The sequence below is a fragment of the Lolium perenne genome, chromosome 4 (genome assembly GCF_019359855.2).
Source record: "Lolium perenne isolate Kyuss_39 chromosome 4, Kyuss_2.0, whole genome shotgun sequence".
NCBI lineage: Eukaryota > Viridiplantae > Streptophyta > Magnoliopsida > Poales > Poaceae > Lolium > Lolium perenne.
Genome location: NC_067247.2, coordinates 17393984 through 17412653, shown reverse-complemented (window position 1 = coordinate 17412653; position 18670 = coordinate 17393984). Strand labels below are relative to the sequence as shown.

The following is an 18670-nucleotide window of genomic DNA, read 5'->3' as shown; positions in this document are numbered from 1 at the left end:
ACTTTAAAGGCAGGAAACTATGAGGAGTATTATCCGCCACGATTCATACTACGGGGAAGACGCCGTGGGCCGACGGCCCCGCACCGTCGGCACAGGTAAGCTCACCGTCGGCACCGTCTCTGCCGACGGTCACCGTCGGCGTACCGGCGTCGGCACAGATGGCGTCGGGGTTCGCGCGGGCACCGTCGGCGTAGCACGACACCGTCGGCACAGGCGTACGCCGACGGCTGGACGGTGGCCGTCGGCCTGCCCATCGTCGGCACACTCATCTCGCCGTCACGCCGCTGCCGTCAACGTGCCCCCTTGTGCCGACGGTTTCACCGTCGGCACAGTTTCATTTTTTTTTTCCCAGAACCGGCGGGAAATCGTTCTGATTTGAACTGGAAAAAAACGCGCGCTGGGCCTGACTGTGCCGACGGTGTCACCGTCGGCACAGACCCTGCCATTTGGCACAGCTACGGGCCTGTGCCGACGGTGACACCGTCGGCACAGCCAGGTCCAGTTTTTTCTGATTTTTGCCAATTTGGCCTCGTTTGCTCAGAAAATCGCAGAAAATGCACATATTATAGGATTGAATATGCAGTAACATATATATCACCATATAGCACACAGATATCACCGTATAGCACCAAATCTCACAAATATAGCATCAAATCTCACAAATAGCACAAATATAGCATACAAGACCATGGTACATACACCGGATCCACTACAAAGATGGAGCGTGTCATCATGTGCTAGTACAATGTAGAAACTATGGTGGTGCACCACCCGAGTGACGATCTAGCTACAGACGATCTAGCTCCGAGTGGGTGAAGTGAGGCCGCTGTATCTCGACGGTGCTCGGGGAGGTAGAACCACGGCAGAGCCACCGGAACCAGAAAAATGCCGAGGTTCGGCGAAGCACCAGGAGAATGGCGACCGGGGTGCATCGGCGTACCACAAGGAGTGTCGTTCCCGGATTCTCCCAATCCCTACATGTTGGAGGGAGTTAGCAACTTAGCCATGTCACACCAAGTTAGCAACTTAGCCAAGTTAGCAACTTACCGGGGTCAACTGACGCTGACGCTTGTACATGATATAGAACTCCTCCTTGGACGGGAACAACGCGTCGGCCCCGGATGAGGTGGCTCTGGGAGTGGTTCCTCTCGCACTCCAGTCATCATGAACCGAGTGAAACTCTGCAAGAAACGGGAGAGATAGCTCAGATTCAAACATGGGGACTTATGATGTTTTGCAACCATAGAGATTGAAACTTACCGCCATCTGGTTGCTCGTCCACTGGACATAGGCATCTTTCACAAGGTCATGCTCCTTAACCTTCTCGAGATACTCCTCGTAAGCTACTGCATAGGCCTCCTCGAGCTGAGTCTACAATTTCAGAAATAATGCGTCTCATCAACATAGCCATTCAGGAACAAGAGTCAAAACAGAGGATGAAAGTGTGGATGACTTACATCAACCTCTACCCGAGAACGGCATGTAGTCCGCGAGGAGGTAGCGTAGCTGCCGGAGGGGAGGGTAGCCTTGATCTGCGTGAAGTTCCTCTGAGGCTTGAAACCCCCAGCAAGGCAGGCAGGACGTCCATGCGGCTGGCCGGACCCCGCCAGCATCATCGCCACCTCGTCGACCGGCTCGGTCATAGGGTCCTCCACCTCTGGATGGAGCTTGGCGTACTCCTCGCAGTATCTTTCCTTGTTCTCTTTGGCCTTGCCGTAGTACATCTCAGGCGCGGGCCGAGGCTCGTTCGGACCGGGCGTCACCAGCTTCATGTGCGTCCACGCTTCCATCTCACCAAGTTCCCTCCCGAGCTTCTTCCCCTGCATCACAAAACAAATGTTATGCATATCATCGAAAATCAAAAAAATGCAGCTTGTTCCATTTTTATATGTACCAGACGCTCCCGATAGCGATCGGTGCTGCTGCTCCCCGCAGTGTGTGTTCCCTGAGAACCACGGTTGGCCTTGTTCCGGTCGCTCACGGCCTTGAAATCGGGGTTTTCGCCGACCCAATTCTTGACCAACTCCATGAAGGCGGCCCTCTTATTATTATCAGCCCAATGTGGTACAACCTGCAAAATCAAAACTCATTTGAAGAACAAACAATATAGTTGCAAGTTAGCCGCGGTACATAGAATCGCATTGACAATTACTTACCGACATGAACTCATCTATCGTCATAGCCGGGGCGAGTCCCTGCACAATCTCAGGCTTTGTGTACCTGACGCCCTGCTCAGCATAGAAGTGGCCGATGCACGTGATCCTCTGGTTGTACCACTGCTGCCGTGTCAACTTCCGACACATGTTACGGAGCACCACGTCCGCCCTATCCTTATGCTCAGTCGCCACCCTATAATTGCGCTGCAATCAAGCATAACAGAAAGTGTGAGAGGCATGAGTTATCACGGTGGGGTTATCAACTACATATGAACGAAACCCAAAGAGTATGCATTACGTACCCAAAACTTCTTGATCACGGCGTCGGCGGCGGAAGCAAAGCCAGGGTAAGGCGCTATCTCATAGTCTTCCCAAGTGTAGGCTAGCTTGGACTCGCCCCCAAGGATCGGAGTGTACATCCCCGGCCAGTACTTCCTAATAGCAGCTCCAATCAGACTCCCTGGCACGCGGACATTCTTCCCCGTGTATGTGAAATTCCTGCACAATTATCAAACATTAGAAAATGCTAAGTGTCATAACGAAAATGAAATCACCTTACTACTTACTCTATCCGTCCTGGGACAAGGAGCCACTTCTCATCCTCCGTAGCAGGTTCCTTACTCTCATCGGGAACCTGCGCTTCCCCACGAATCCGCAACTTCTTCGGAGCCATCTCCGTCGAAGCCTCCTCGTCCCTAGACTCCTCCTCCTCCTCCCTAGTGTCCTCCTCCCCGCTGCTCTCCCGATACACGTCTCGGCAAAAAGCCGAGAGGATGTGCATCCGGAGAGCAACAGGGAGGCGCTGACGAAATCCTGTCTCGCACCCGAGCAGAACATGGAAAACGTACCCAACTACGGGTCCGGCGACTGTCCCGTAAATGCCACAAGCGTTACGGTTCAAAATATGCTGACCACTAATGCATATTTATCCGCGTAACGCTTGCGGACGGGAATTGACACCTAGGTTACGCGACTTGACGGAGAAATTAAATCTAATGACATAAAAAATGCGAAGGGGGAGTCGGCAATTCAGCTCACCCTCGGCTGTAGAGGAAGTAGTCGAACAACCGGCGATGTCGACGGCCGTAGAGATGCGCCGCAAGATCCGGGATCGTCAAGCGTGATGCTCACTATGGGACCTAGTTAAAATAATAAAAGTTTGTCAATGACAGATGAATAAACCTAATTGCATTAACATTTATAATTCAATTTTCATTTCAATTTCATTAACATTTCTAATAAAACGCGGGGTGCTCAATATGGATGCATTTCTAATTCAATTTTTTTTTCAATTTCATTAGTATTTCGATTTACAAATACATAAACCTAATTCCTACAACTTTCGATTTACAAAATTCGATTTACAAAAAAAGGAGCAAGGAGGGGCTTACCATGCTGGGAGGAGGAGGGCCGGCCGAGGGCGAGGGGGCCGGCGGGTGAGGGGAGCCGGGGCTGCGTGGGTGAGGGAGGCAGGCGGAGGCGGAGGCGGGAGCTCGGCGCGGCGGCCGGCAGCGGGTCGGGGCAGGGCAGCGGCGGGAGGTGCGGGGCAGGGGCGGAGGCGGAGGCGGGAGGTGCGGGGGCAGGCGGCGGCGGGATCTGGCGTGGCGGTGGGCTGCGACGCCAGGGCGGGGTAGCGCGGCGGCGGATCTGCGGCGCGCGGGTGGCGGCGGGTGGTGGCGACGCGGCGGTCGGGAGGCGATGGCGGCGGCGCGGGGGCAGGGCTTGGGCGCGCGCGGGGGCTGGGCAGGTGAGAGATGCCGCGCGGGCCGTGTCGACCAGGCAGTTATGCCGCGCGGGCTGTGCCGACGGCCAGGTTGTGCCGACGGTCGGCACAAGTATTTTTTTATTTTTTTATTTTTTTTTTATTTTTTTTTTCATTTTTTTACTGCAAAGAATAAAATAGATTATCACACATGGCAATATTTTTTAAAGTTTTATATTCCCACCTTTCCCACTAACCCTTTCCGGCCACGTCTCTCCCGCCCACCCTTTCCCGCTTCATCTCTCCCGCTTTGTCCGAGAAGCGGGCACACCCGGAGGGTAGCATTGGATATAGAACCATCTCAAATCACTTTTTTACATTCCATGTGGACACACACAAATTTTGGGGCCATTCCCTAGGTGCGATGCTCGATTTCTGACGAAACCCTAGTTCTGTTGACCGCGCCGTCTACCCCTTTGACTGCGTCCCATCGGGGTTCCCCCGGTGGGCGTATGCCTGCGTTTGAGCTTGGTTAGGTCATAGGTACATGTGGAAACAAGTACCATCCCCTATGATCCCAAGGTTCTCTCCGGTTCACCTCAGGAGTTCCCCCTATACACGCAGAATCCGCCTAAGTGTAGGAACCCCTTGTCCGAGAAGCCGGGCACACCCGGAGGGGGTAGCATTGGATATAGAACCATCTCAAATCACTTTTGTGCATGCCATGTGGACACACACAACTTTTGGGGCCATTCCCTAGGTCCGATGCTCGATTTACGACGAAACCCTAGTTACGTTGACCGCGCCGTCTACCCCTTTGATCGCATCCCATCGGGGTTCCCCGGTGGGCGTATGCCTGCGTTTGAGCTTGGTTAGGTCATAGGTACATGTGGAAACAAGTACCATCCCCTATGATCCCAAGGTTCTCTCCGGTTCACCTCAGGGAGTTCCCCCTATACACGCAGAATCCGCCTAAGTGTAGGAACCCCATGTCCGAGAAGCCGGGCACACCCGGAGGGTAGCATTGGATATAGAACCATCTCAAATCACTATTGTGCATGCCATGTGGACACACACAACTTTTGGGGCCATTCCCTAGGTGCGATGCTCTATTTACGACGAAACCCTAGTTACATTGACCGCGTAGTCTACCCCTTTGATTGCGTCCCATCGGGGTTCCCCGGTGGGCGTATGCCTGCGTTTGAGCTTGGTTAGGTCATAGGTACATGTGGAAACAAGTACCATACCCTATGATCCCAAGGTTCTCTCCGGTTCACCTCCGAGGGAGTTCCCCCCTATACACGCAGAATCTGCCTAAGTGTAGGAACCCCAGGTCCGAGAAGCCGGGCACTGGCGGTTGGGGTAGCATTGGTTTTTGAACCATCTCAAATCACTTTTGTGCATGCCATGTGGACACACACAACTTTTGGGGCCATTCCCTAGGTCCGATGCTCGATTTATGACGAAACCGTAGTTACGTTGACCGCGCCGTCTACCCCTTTGATCGCATCCCATCGGGTTCCCCCGGTGGGCGTATGCCTGCGTTTGAGCTTGGTTAGGTCATAGGTACATGTGGAAACAAGTACCATCCCTATGATCCCAAGGTTCTCTCCGGTTCACCTCAGGGAGTTCCCCCTATACACGCAGAATGCTAAGTGTAGGAACCCCATGTCCGAGAAGCCGGGCACACCCGGAGGGTAGCATTGGATATAGAACCATCTCAAATCACTTTTGTGCATGCCATGTGGACACACACAACTTTTGGGGCCATTCCCTAGGTGCGATGCTCGATTTCTGACGAAACCCTAGTTCTGTTGACCGCGCCGTCTACCCCTTTGACTGCGTCCCATCGGGGTTCCCCCGGTGGGCGTATGCCTGCGTTTGAGCTTGGTTAGGTCATAGGTACATGTGGAAACAAGTACCATACCCTATGATCCCAAGGTTCTCTCCGGTTCACCTCCGAGGGAGTTCCCCCCTATACACGCGAGAATGGCCTAAGTGTAGGAACCCCATGTCCGAGAAGCCGGGCACACCGGAGGGGTAGCATTGGATATAGAACCATCTCAAATCACTTTTGTGCATGCCATGTGGACACACACAACTTTTGGGGCCATTCCCTAGGTCCGATGCTCGATTTACGACGAAACCCTAGTTACGGTTGACCGCGCCGTCTACCCCTTTGTTGCGTCCCATCGGGGTTCCCCCGGTGGGCGTATGCCTGCGTTTGAGCTTGGTTAGGTCATAGGTACATGTGGAAACAAGTACCATCCCCTATGATCCCAAGGTTCTCTCCGGTTCACCTCCGAGGGAGTTCCCCCCTATACACGCAGAATCTGCCTAAGTGTAGGAACCCCATGTCCGAGAAGCCGGGCACACCCGGAGGGGGTAGCATTGGATATAGAACCATCTCAAATCACTTTTGTGCATGCCATGTGGACACACACAACTTTTGGGGCCATTCCCTAGGTGCGATGCTCGATTTCTGACGAAACCCTAGTTCTGTTGACCGCGCCGTCTACCCCTTTGACTGCGTCCCATCGGGGTTCCCCCGGTGGGCGTATGCCTGCGTTTGAGCTTGGTTAGGTCATAGGTACATGTGGAAACAAGTACCATACCCTATGATCCCAAGGTTCTCTCCGGTTCACCTCCGAGGGAGTTCCCCCCTATACACGCAGAATCTGCCTAAGTGTAGGAACCCCATGTCCGAGAAGCCGGGCACAACCGAAGGGGTGAGCATTGTATAGAGAACACTCTCTAATCACTTTTGTGCATGCACTGTGGACACACACCACTTTTGGGGCCATTCCCTAGGTGCGATGCTCGATTTACGACGAAACCCTAGTTACGTTGACCGCGCCGTCTACCCCTTTGATCGCGTCCCATCGGGGTTCCCCGGTGGGCGTATGCCTGCGTTTGAGCTTGGTTAGGTGATAGGTACATGTGGAAACAAGTACCATACCCTATGATCCCAAGGTTCTCTCCGGTTCACCTCCGAGGAGTTCCCCCTATACACGCAGAATCCGCCTAAGTGTAGGAACCCCATGTCCGAGAAGCCGGGCACACCCGGAGGGTAGCATTGGATATAGAACCATCTCAAATCACTTTTGTGCATGCCATGTGGACACACACAACTTTTGGGGCCATTCCCTAGGTCCGATGCTCGATTTACGACGAAACCCTAGTTACATTGACCGCGCCGTCTACCCCTTTGATCGCATCCCATCGGGGTTCCCCGGTGGGCGTATGCCTGCGTTTGAGCTTGGTTAGGTCATAGGTACATGTGGAAACAAGTACCATCCCCTATGATCCCAAGGTTCTCTCCGGTTCACCTCAGGAGTTCCCCCTATACACGCAGAATCTGCCTAAGTGTAGGAACCCCATGTCCGAGAAGCCGGGCACACCGGAGGGGGTAGCATTGGATATAGAACCATCTCAAATCACTTTTGTGCATGCCATGTGGACACACACAACTTTTGGGGCCATTCCCTAGGTGCGATGCTCGATTTACGACGAAACCCTAGTTACGGTTGACCGCGCGCCGTCTACCCCTTTGATCGCGTCCCATCGGGTTCCCCGGTGGGCGTATGCCTGCGTTTGAGCTTGGTTAGGTCATAGGTACATGTGGAAACAAGTACCATACCCTATGATCCCAAGGTTCTCTCCGGTTCACCTCAGGGAGTTCCCCTATACACGCAGAATCGCCTAAGTGTAGGAACCCCATGTCCGAGAAGCCGGCACACCCGGAGGGGGTAGCATTGGATATAGAACCATCTCAAATCACTTTTGTGCATGCCATGTGGACACACACAACTTTTGGGGCCATTCCCTAGGTCCGATGCTCGATTTACGACGAAACCCTAGTTACGGTTGACCGCGCCGTCTACCCCTTTGATCGCGTCCCATCGGGGTTCCCCGGTGGGCGTATGCCTGCGTTTGAGCTTGGTTAGGTCATAGGTACATGTGGAAACAAGTACCATCCCCTATGATCCCAAGGTTCTCTCCGGTTCACCTCCGAGGGAGTTCCCCCTATACACGCAGAATCTGCCTAAGTGTAGGAACCCCATGTCCGAGAAGCCGGGCACACCCGGAGGGTAGCATTGGATATAGAACCATCTCAAATCACTTTTGTGCATGCCATGTGGACACACACAACTTTTGGGGCCATTCCCTAGGTGCGATGCTCGATTTCGACGAAACCCTAGTTACGTTGACCGCGCCGTCTACCCCTTTGATCGCGTCCCATCGGGGTTCCCCGGTGGGCGTATGCCTGCGTTTGAGCTTGGTTAGGTCATAGGTACATGTGGAAACAAGTACCATACCCTATGATCCCAAGGTTCTCTCCGGTTCACCTCCGAGGGAGTTCCCCCCTATACACGCAGAATCTGCCTAAGTGTAGGAACCCCATGTCCGAGAAGCCGGGCACACCGGAGGGGTAGCATTGGATATAGAACCATCTCAAATCACTTTTGTGCATGCCATGTGGACACACACAACTTTTGGGGCCATTCCCTAGGTGCGATGCTCGATTTCTGACGAAACCCTAGTTCTGTTGACCGCGCCGTCTACCCCTTTGACTGCGTCCCATCGGGGTTCCCCCGGTGGGCGTATGCCTGCGTTTGAGCTTGGTTAGGTCATAGGTACATGTGGAAACAAGTACCATCCCCTATGATCCCAAGGTTCTCTCCGGTTCACCTCCGAGGGAGTTCCCCCCTATACATGCAGAATCTCTCCTGCCCTTTTTTTACCGCCCACCCTTTTCCCGCTGCTTCTCTGCCCGCCGTTTTTTCACCCCCCCCCGTTCCCGCTCCTTCTCTCCCGCCCTTTTTTTCCCGCCCACCCTTTCCGCTGCTTCTCTCCCGCCCTTTTTTCCCACCCACCCTTTCCCGCCCATTCTCTCCCGCCATGTTTTCCCGCCATTTCAGCCCCTCGTCGGCCTATATATAGCCATGGCTTCTCCACTAACAACACCAGCAACATTTCTCCCTTCATCACTTCTCTCATCCAATAGAACCACAAAATCCTCCGAGCTGAGCTGCCGCCGAGATGGCTCCTCGTCGCCGTAGCAACACGGGCTTCATCGGCGTTCGCCTGCGGCCTGCGGGACATTTCGCGGCTGAAATCACCGCCGGTGGTACGCGTGTGTGGCTCGGCACCTTCTACACGAAGGAGGCTGCTGCCCGCGCATACGACGTTGCGGCTTGGAGGTTTGGCCGGCCGCGCCACGAAATGAACTTCCCGGAGGTCAGGTCTCTGACGGAAGCTCAGAGTCTCTCTACTGAGCCACTACTTCGCTCACAGGGTGAAGCGCGGCGGTACAGGGCTGGCCAGCGGCGGATTGATACCACCGAGGCGGACGAGCAGTTCATGGCACAGTGGCGCAGAGACCATCCCGGAGACGTCGAGGCAACGCGCGCATTACGAAGGAGAAGCGGACGTACAGAGAGAGAGGAGGGCGGGAAAGCGGCAGAGGAAGGCCGAGGTTGAAGCAGAGTACGCCAAAGGAGAGGCGTCGACATGGGGGAGAATGATGAACGGTGGTTGTGGAACCTCACAACCACCGCTTCAGGACACCCCTGCCGAGGATGAAGATTTCGACTTCTGCGATTAATATGTGTGTGTCGAGTCCGTGTGTCTAGCGGGTCATGTGTCGACCCAGTGTTCTTTAAATGCTTTGGTTTGTGTGTGGGTCTAGTTCTTTAAGTGTTTTGGTTCATGTGTGTGGGTGTAGTTTCTTTAAGTGTTTGCTTCCTCTGTGTGGGTGTAGTTCTTTAACTGTTTCAGTTCGTGTGTGGGTCTAGTTCTGTAAGCGCTTTGGTATGTGTGTGAGTCTAGTTATTTAAGTATTTTGTATCGTGTGTGGGTCTTAAGTATTTTGTATCGTGTGTGGGCCATTCACCCCCTCCGAGGTTCGATTTCTGGCGAAGGGGTTCTATACCGCCCTTATACATATATATAGGTTTCCCGCAAAGGGGTTCGCCAAAATAGCAGTGAGAAATAAATAAACAAAAAAAATGATTGGGATTAATAATTATCTCTTTGGTGCCAAAAAAATGGAAAAACAAAAAAATGTGCACAATTTGCTGTGCCGACGGCCTGTTTTGTGCCGTGGGTGACCGTCGGCACATGCGAAGGCGGGACCCAGTTTCGGTCCCCGTGCCGACGGCCGCCGTTGCGCCGTGGGCTACCGTCGGCACACTATAGACGGCGCCGTGACAGCCTAACGGCTGGGCCCGCCTGTCTGCTCGTCTGCCGACGGCCGTGGCTGTGCCGACGGTGACCTTCGGGCGCCAAGTTTCTGTGCCGACGGTCCGGGTTGCGCCGACGGTGACCGTCGGTGTAGACAGCTGTGTGCCGACGGTGAACGTACGCCGACGGTCAGCTCCGTCGCCGGTCGACGAGGGCCTCTGTGCCGACGGCCCTGACATTTGGCCGTCGGCACATGGGCTGGCCGTCGGCACATGGAGTTTCTCCCGTAGTATTGGGGATAAAGTCATATTGTATCGGTCTCGTCTCAGATTTTTTGCAGGAAAATTACTCTCGAAATGGGAAGGACCATATGTCGTTGAGGAGGTGTATCGTTCAGGAGCAATTAAAATTAGCTCTCTCCAAGGCGATGCCACACAAATGGTGAATGGACAAAAACTCAAGCATTATATCTCAGGTGATCTTCTATTATTATATATTAAAAGTACATTACGGGTTAACCAGAAATTAGAGAATTAGCTAGAAAATACCACAAAAATTAGAAACATGTGACCATTGATTTAATTAGCTAGCCAATTACAGCCGATGGATTTTACAAATAGTCTATTGACAATAAAGTTTACATAAATTACCCACCACTGCCCCTAATAAGTAGTGTCCTGCGTACGTACCTCTTGGCCTTGATTTAGCTAAAAGAAAATCGGCTCAAAACCTATTTTTACGTCGTGCACTCGGCCGCCGCCGCCATATACTACTATTCAACATCAAGTTTCACCGTATTTGCCTCCTGTTGGCCTGTCAAGTGCAGGATCCGTGCATAAGCATCAGCATCGTCGTGTTTGTTCTTGCCTCATAGAGGGCCGATTTTGAAGAAGTGAAGGCGTGTGTAGTTTTGATCTGGCAGAGGCATGGCCTTGCACAACACGGATCTAGAGGCAGGGATGTGTCAATGTGCTTCGTTGGCGGCCGGCCTCGGACGTCTTCGAGCAGAGGTCGAGTGGTGACAGGAGCAGAGCATGTGGAGGATCCCTCCCCGGTGTCTACGGAAGCTGGGGCTTGGTGGCGAAAACCGAAAGAGCGATGCTGGAGGAGCACCATGAAGGACGGCGGCGTAAGGAAAGAAGCAGGCTGACGGGGCAGAGAAGCAGAGTCTGCAGGCGAGGATATGGGCTACTACTGTGTCGTCAGGCCGCCTGTGGAGGAGAGATCGATGGACAGCGTAAGAAGAAGCCAAGCAAGGTGGGACAGCGGCCGGCTTGATGCGGCGGACGCGGAGATTGCAGGAGGGAGAGGCATCGAAGACTGGAAGGTACAACACGAAGTGGAAGAGAACCGGGTGTGTGTGTGATGGCGAGGTGCTCACGGGATGCATGGCCGGACGGCTCGGCAAGTCGGCAAGCACGCGTGCATGAAGAGCACAGAAGAGAACCATGGCGGCAGCTTGGATGTGATCGGGCGAGCTGCTGCATGCATGCAAACTCAGCCATGCAGGTATGCAACTATACAACACCGATCGATCCATGGAGATAAGAATTGCCTCATGCACACAGACGTGCTCGACCCTACGTACGCCACGCTAATTATCCTTTCCACTCCTGACCGTAATCATTGGCAAGATCCAACCATCAATTAAAATTAACTAAACAATTACAGCCGATGGATCTGAGAGATGGTCTATTGACAACAAAGTTAACAAAAATTACCCACCATTGCTCCTAAAGTTTTACATCCCATATGTTAGATCACGATCTAGCAAACATAAAAACCCTAATATATGGTCTCTGCCACTACCGTATTCAAGCGTTCCCATCTTCTTTCTCCTCATGTACATCAACATCGTGAGATTTCAATCTTTGCCTTATACACACAACATCCATCCGTGGAGCCATGCCCCATAGATGAATGGATGCAATTGACGAGAGGCTCATGCATCTAGCTGGCCGGACAGCCAAAAGCCAGGTATGTATGAGCTTCTGTTTTACTATTCTACCTATTTTTTAGAATATACAATACATATCTCCCATCTATTTAGTTCTAGATTATTAGCTCAGAAAGATTGAGTTTGTTTTCTCCAGTCTGATAGCAGCGAGCCGCCGTCGTATCCTAGCGTGTATTCATGATCGGTGCGGCCGTCGCGATACTCTGACCCCCTAGCGTGTCCCAAGCATGCTGCCGCCGCATGAATATTCGGATCTCCTGGCGTGTCTCAAGTATCTTGCCGCCGCCGTATTCGTACGTACTTTAAGCTGGTCGATTCTCTTTGTCAGCATTAATGGTTATTAGGTTTTCATCTTTGCCTCATGATGCACCATGCAAACTTTGCAGCGATGCAACAGGGATCGATCAACCTAATTTGACCTGCCGATGCACCAAGCCGGATAGTTCAAAGTCAGGTAAGACAACGTAGGCTTTTCTTTTACTATTTCAGCAATGTGACATAGATCTCTCAGATCAGTTTGGTTTCAGATTATTATCACAAAAGGATTCAACTTTTTCTCTCCACTGTCTGAGAAGGTCTGTTCTCCCAAAAGGCCAAGATACGAAGATCCGAATTTGTAACCTTTAGTGTGGAAGGCTCGGCACTACCATCATTAGGCTGATAGAAGAGGAATTCACTTTGTAGAAACAGGTAAACTTTAAAGGCAGGAAACTATGAGGAGTATTATCCGCCACGATTCATACTGCGTGAGGCAGATGCTGGAGATGTTTGAGGTACAAAAGGTCTCCACGATTCGTACAGATCGAGGTGCAGAATCGGACATGCTTCTCCTCTGCCCATTTATAATTGGCAAAGTCATTGACCATGGGGCCGTCCTTCGTATTTGCCCCATATATCAAATTGTTGTATATATGATTTCCTCCCCACATTCATGCCTTCTATAGAAATCGCAGGTGGGCAGAAAGTTACCACAAGGTGTGGTGTTTCCAAGAAAGAAGAGAGATCAGGGAGGAGAAGAAGGAAAAGCCAGAAACAGGGAGGCACAGCAAGTCCTCTTGCCAATGAAGACATGATTTAGGTTTATCACACGAATTACATCCAAAAACACGTCAGGCACAGGTAGATCTTCCTGCAGATTTGGATATGTGGTCCCGATCTCCAGCAGATTGAATTTGGGTACTTGATGTGTTAGATGTCCTGCATATACTTGATAGTGTGTTTATCATACCCATTAGTTTGATTATAGCTTTTAACTCATTTCTCGGACAGTGCAACTAGATTGGTAATGCATGTGGTGGCCCTGAAATTGAGTGCAGTAGAAGTAGCACAGATTTGTGTCCACTGAATCTGCCCAACCAGTTGATGTTTGCTTCAATACTTTTCCTGATTCCCACTCTTAAGTTGTGAACTCATTTGCTGTATGGTATAGTACAGGTGCGGCACATGGGCTTGAGGTGCTACAATAATCATGTAGGTGCAAACGGTGCAGCTCTATTATTGCCTGGATTTACAAGGCTTCAGAGTTCAGAAATTACCACTTCTCCAAAACAGGTCGATAGATCAGTGATTCACCGTCACTATTTACTAAACATAAGCTGCATGTCATCTAGCTTATTGTTGTGGTTTTGTTGTATCTTTTATGCCAAATTAGTAAAGCTACATTGCTAATGTTGTGATGCCCTAGGAATACGCGCTGTAAACCGAGACAAAGGGAGTGCATGAGTAAAATCAACCATGGCGCTACAGATTGGTGTAGCAGGCATAACACGAATTGTGCCATGCCAAGCAATGACGATGGGAGCCATATGGTTACTTATGGTTCGTTCCTCATGGAGATAACTGTTTGGTTACTTAAGGGACAAACACAATTAGCTGCCTATAATAAGTAGCAAATGAACAGTGAAGACACACAAGAAACGGTAATTTTATTTGTGCCAAGACAATCTCAACTCATTGTTTGTCTCTACGATTGACCTGATGCTTGCACACAAAATATACTTTGAGACATATGTTACCTTCCATGTGCAAGGCTTTCTGCTAGATCTGACTGTTCTTTAGCTACGTGTATTCTTCTTTTAGCAAGCAGTCGAGGTAGGAAAATGCTTGCCAGAAAAGACCAAATTTGTGAGGCTGACCAACTACTCGGCTGATGGCAATGTGTCATGTCTTTGGAGCATCAACGATATTTGATTAGAGGCTTCTTCAAGTCATTTTGTCTCAGCAATTGAAACTGAAAATGTGCATTGAACATTTTAAGATGTTATAAGAAGATTCATTTGCTAACTAATATTTCTTTCAAATACTATAGACAGCATATAGCTTTATAATAGTATATTTAGCCATCAATTATCTTTCCTAATAAGTAAATGTGAAGCCATGAATTCATTTCCGAGGCATTTTTGGCGTGCTAAAAATGATGCCCTCGCATTTGCGAGGGCCATTTTGCTAGTTCTTATAATGAAGATGTTGATGTTATTCAAGTGGAAACACCGGAGGCTTTTATCAAAGGTCAAATTGACAGTCCGCCAGAGTTCGACTTTGAATAGGTAACAGTACTGGTAATAAAAAGTTCGCGATTTACTTTCCGAACAATATTTTTGTTATTTTTGGAAAATATGAAAAATTACGAGATCGAAACGGAGTGGAGGAGACGCACGAGGGCGTGCCCCCATAGGCCGGCGTGGGCCCCAGCCTGGCCGCGCCGCCCTATGAGGTGGCCACCTCGTCGCCTCCCTCCGACTCTGGTTCGACCTGGTACTTTCCTTTTGTCGTGAAAATCCCTGCTATATAATCCCCCGGACCCCTGGAGGTCTGTATATCGTTTTCTCGACGTGTTTTGTTTCGACCTGTTTCTGCCAGGATCTGTCTTCAATCTAGAAGCATCATGGTCTCCAAGAACAAGGGCAAGGGGCTTTCGGATGAAGATATTCAAGATCCCGAGTGGAAAGAGGTGGACGAGAGCGTCAAGGAAGAAGATGAAGAAGAAGTGGAGGAAGACTCGCGCGCATACCCGCGTGCTACCATCGCAAGCATCGAGGTGGTGGATAACCCTTTTAGTGCAAAGATGAGCGCAAGAATTCGCACTGGAGGAAGGGTTCCACGTCATTACCTAGCTCCAAAGACATCTTCTTCAGGCACTTACCATCCCTTCCGCAATCTAATTTACAATAGTCAAATTGAAAGGACTCCCAAGGCAGCATTGCCTAGCAATTGGGATATAGATCGTTCTAACACTGCAGGAAGGATGAAGCCTGAGGTTGAAGAGTGGGGAAATAACTCCAAGAGTTGGGACTCGCCGTCGGACATACTTCTTAACCGCGTCGAGCACAATTCGGAGATGATTCGCAACCTCATGTACAAGATTGATGAGCTTCAGGAGCTTGTTGAGAAGCTTGTCAAGAATTCATCACCATCACCGCCGAAGGAGTAATTCATCATCGGTATTGGCATCCCCTTGGTTTATTCCAAACTTGGGGGAGTGCCGCGGTATCACATCATCACTACCTTTTACTTTTTACTATCAAGTAGTGTCATATCATGAGTAGAGAAGGTATCATATAAGATGGGTTGCAGTGTGGAAGTATCTCTCCTTTAGTTGGTTGTCTATGTATCCCTTGGTGTGAGTTATCGTTATGGAATATTAATGAGAAGTCTTATCATTTACATATTGCACATCTTATTTTAGTTTGCAATCCCTATTATATGATTGATCTTGTTATTAGCATTGGTATCACTTTGGGAGCATTGAATAAATCTATTTGGTTTTGGCAAACTTAGCATTGGTCAATAGCAATAACACTTTGAGGTTTAAGTAGAAAAGAGAAATACATGTAGTTGTTTCATTGTCTTGTTTTCTTGTTAGCTCATAGCTTATTATTCTGAAGTTAAAATTGTTTGTGCTTACAAGAAAGATGCATGATTGTTTCTATCACATGTATATTTGTTTGTTTCCCTCAACTCTTGTGCTTGCTAATTAACCTTGCTAGCCAAAAACCTGTACTGAGAAGGAATGCTTCTCGTGCATCCAAACCTTAACCCGAACCTATGCCATTTGTGTCCACCATAACTACCCACGACATGGTATTTTCTGCCATTCCAAGTAAATACTTCGTGTGCTACCTTTAAACAATTCAAAATTTACTACCTCTTATTTGTGTCAATGTTTTATAGCTCATGAGGAAGTATGTGGTGTTTTATCTTTCAATCTTGTTGGGCAACTTTCACCAATGGACTAGTGGCTTCATCCACTTATCCAATAACTTTGCAAAAAGAGCTGGCAATGGGGTTCCCGGCCCGATTAATTAACCTTCATAATTTTATAAATAGACACTCCTCCATGGTATGTGATTGTTGGAAGGCACCCGAGGATTCGGTTAGCCATGGCTTGAGAAAGCAAAGGAGGGGAGGAGTGTCACCTAAATAAAACTAAAATAAAAAGGCACTCCTTCATGGTATGAGATTGTTGGCAGGCACCCGAGGATTCGGTTAGCCGTGGTTTGTGAAAGCAAAGGTTGGGAGGAGTGCCAACCTAAAATAAAACTTTATGGGAGCCGCTCTTCGAGAGTTTGTCTGGCAAGGGGGTTAGAGTACCCGCTACCATTCGTTGACAACAACAAACACCTCTCAAAATGTTACTTTTATTCTCTTTATATGATTTCAAAATTGAAAAAGCTCTAGCACATGATTTAATCCCTGCTTCCCTCTGCGAAGGGCCTGTCTTTTACTTTATGTTGAGTCAGTAAACCTATTTCTCTCCATCTTAAGCAAGCATTTGAGTTGTTGTGATCAAACCATCTATATTGTGATTTACTTCATCATGTCTTTTACTCTTCCTTGTTTAGTACAAGTTTTATCCGAATGAATATAGCTTTGAAAGTTATCAATGATTATGAGGAGATTATTATGATTGAGTATGCAAGTTGTGCCATATAAACTTTAACATGAGAGCGTTGCTCGATAGATAAGTATAACCTGTTAATTATTCTCTGACCAAGAACGAAGTTTGCCATCACCAACTATGATTTCTTATGCACCTTTATTTGTGATTACCTTATACTTGTTTCAAGTTGAATTATATGAGGAAGTTGTTTACTAGAATGTCTTGTGTGAATGAATATGATGCTTCTTGTCCGTATTTTATTTATCGACTCTTCACTCCATAAACATGTGGTCCTGTTTACCGAGTTCAGTTTCGCTTGGGGACAAGCGAAGTCTAAGCTTGGGGGGAGTTGATACGTCCAATTTGCATCACTATTTTATATCATAATTTGCTGTTATTCATTGATATATTTCATATTTGGAGATGATACTTATGTTATTTCATCTATTTTGCATGTTTCATGATTAATGGAGGATCGCGCACCGGAGTCAGGATTCTGCTGGAAAAAGCGCCGTCAGAATGCAATATTTCGGAAGATCAACAATTGACGGAAATTATATGAAAATTCCTATTTTTCCAGAAGACGAAGGGAGCCAGAAGGGGGAGCCGAGGAGGGCCGCCATGGGCCCACCTCACAGGCCGGCGCGGGCCAAGGCCTAGCCGCGCCGCCTTGTGGGGAGGGGCCCCACAGCCCCCTCTGGCCTCCTCTCCTTCGCGTATTTCTTCGTCCCGAAAACCTAAGCTCCAGGGGGATAGTCGCGAAGAGTCACAGCCGCCTCTGCGGGGCGGAGAACACCAGAGAGAAAAGAGCTCTCCGGCAGGCTGAGATCCGCCGGGGAAATTCCCTCCCAGAGGGGGAAATCGACGCCATCGTCACCGTCATCGAGCTGGACATCATCTCCATCACCATCGTCATCATTTACATCATCATCACCGCCGTCTCCACCGCTGCACATCGTCACCGCTGTAACAATTTGGGTTGGATCTTGATTGTTTGATAGGGGAAACTCTCCCGGTATTGATTTCTACTTGTTATTGATGCTATTGAGTGAAACCATTGAACCAAGGTTTATGTTTAGATTGTTATTCATCATCATATTACCTCTGATCATGTTCCATATGATGTCTCGTGAGTAGTTCGTTTAGTTCTTGAGGACATGGGTGAAGTCTAAATGTTAGTAGTGAAGTATGGTTGAGTAATATTCAATGTTATGATATTTAAGTTGTGGTGTTATTCTTCTAGTGGTGTCATGTGAACGTCGACTACATGACACTTCACCTTTATGGGCCTAGGGGAATACATCTTGTATTCTTTTGCCAATTGCGGGGTTGCCGGAGTGACAGAAACCTGAGCCCCCGTTGGTATATCGATGTAGGAGGGATAGCAAGATCTGAGAGTTTAAGGCTGTGGTTAGATTTATCTTAATTACTTTCTTGTAGTTGCGGATGCTTGCAAGGGGTATAATCACAAGTATGTATTAGTCTTAGGAATGGCGGTGCATTAACATAGGTTCACCCACACAACACTTATCAAAACAATGAAGATTAATTAACCATATGAAGCGAAAGCACTAGACTAAAATCCCGTATCACTACAAGAAAAACCCCTCTACAACAACACATACGTGGCAACCATTTGCATATTCGTTGCAAAATTTTATCATAGATACACATATATGTATAGCAGTCCATATTCGTTATCCATTGTACAGATTGCATCTCATGGGAAATAAAACTAAGAGCCCAGCCCACTAAGCACGACCCTCATAAGTTCTCTACATGCCCATCGG

General features: G+C 49.3%; 1 protein-coding gene across 1 annotated transcript; it reads right to left on the bottom strand.

The window, feature by feature from the left end:
- Positions 1-1052: 1052 nt before the first annotated feature.
- LOC127323658 (uncharacterized) lies at positions 1053-2858 on the bottom strand. Its single transcript, XM_051351765.2, has 7 exons — positions 2723-2858; positions 2459-2654; positions 2157-2360; positions 1895-2071; positions 1458-1820; positions 1261-1371; positions 1053-1181 (listed from the first exon to the last, which is right to left on the bottom strand). The coding sequence occupies exons 1-7, from the start codon at positions 2827-2829 to the stop codon at positions 1053-1055; spliced, it is 1287 nt and encodes a 428-aa protein (XP_051207725.2). The 5' UTR covers positions 2830-2858.
- Between the last annotated feature and the right edge of the window lie 15812 nt (positions 2859-18670).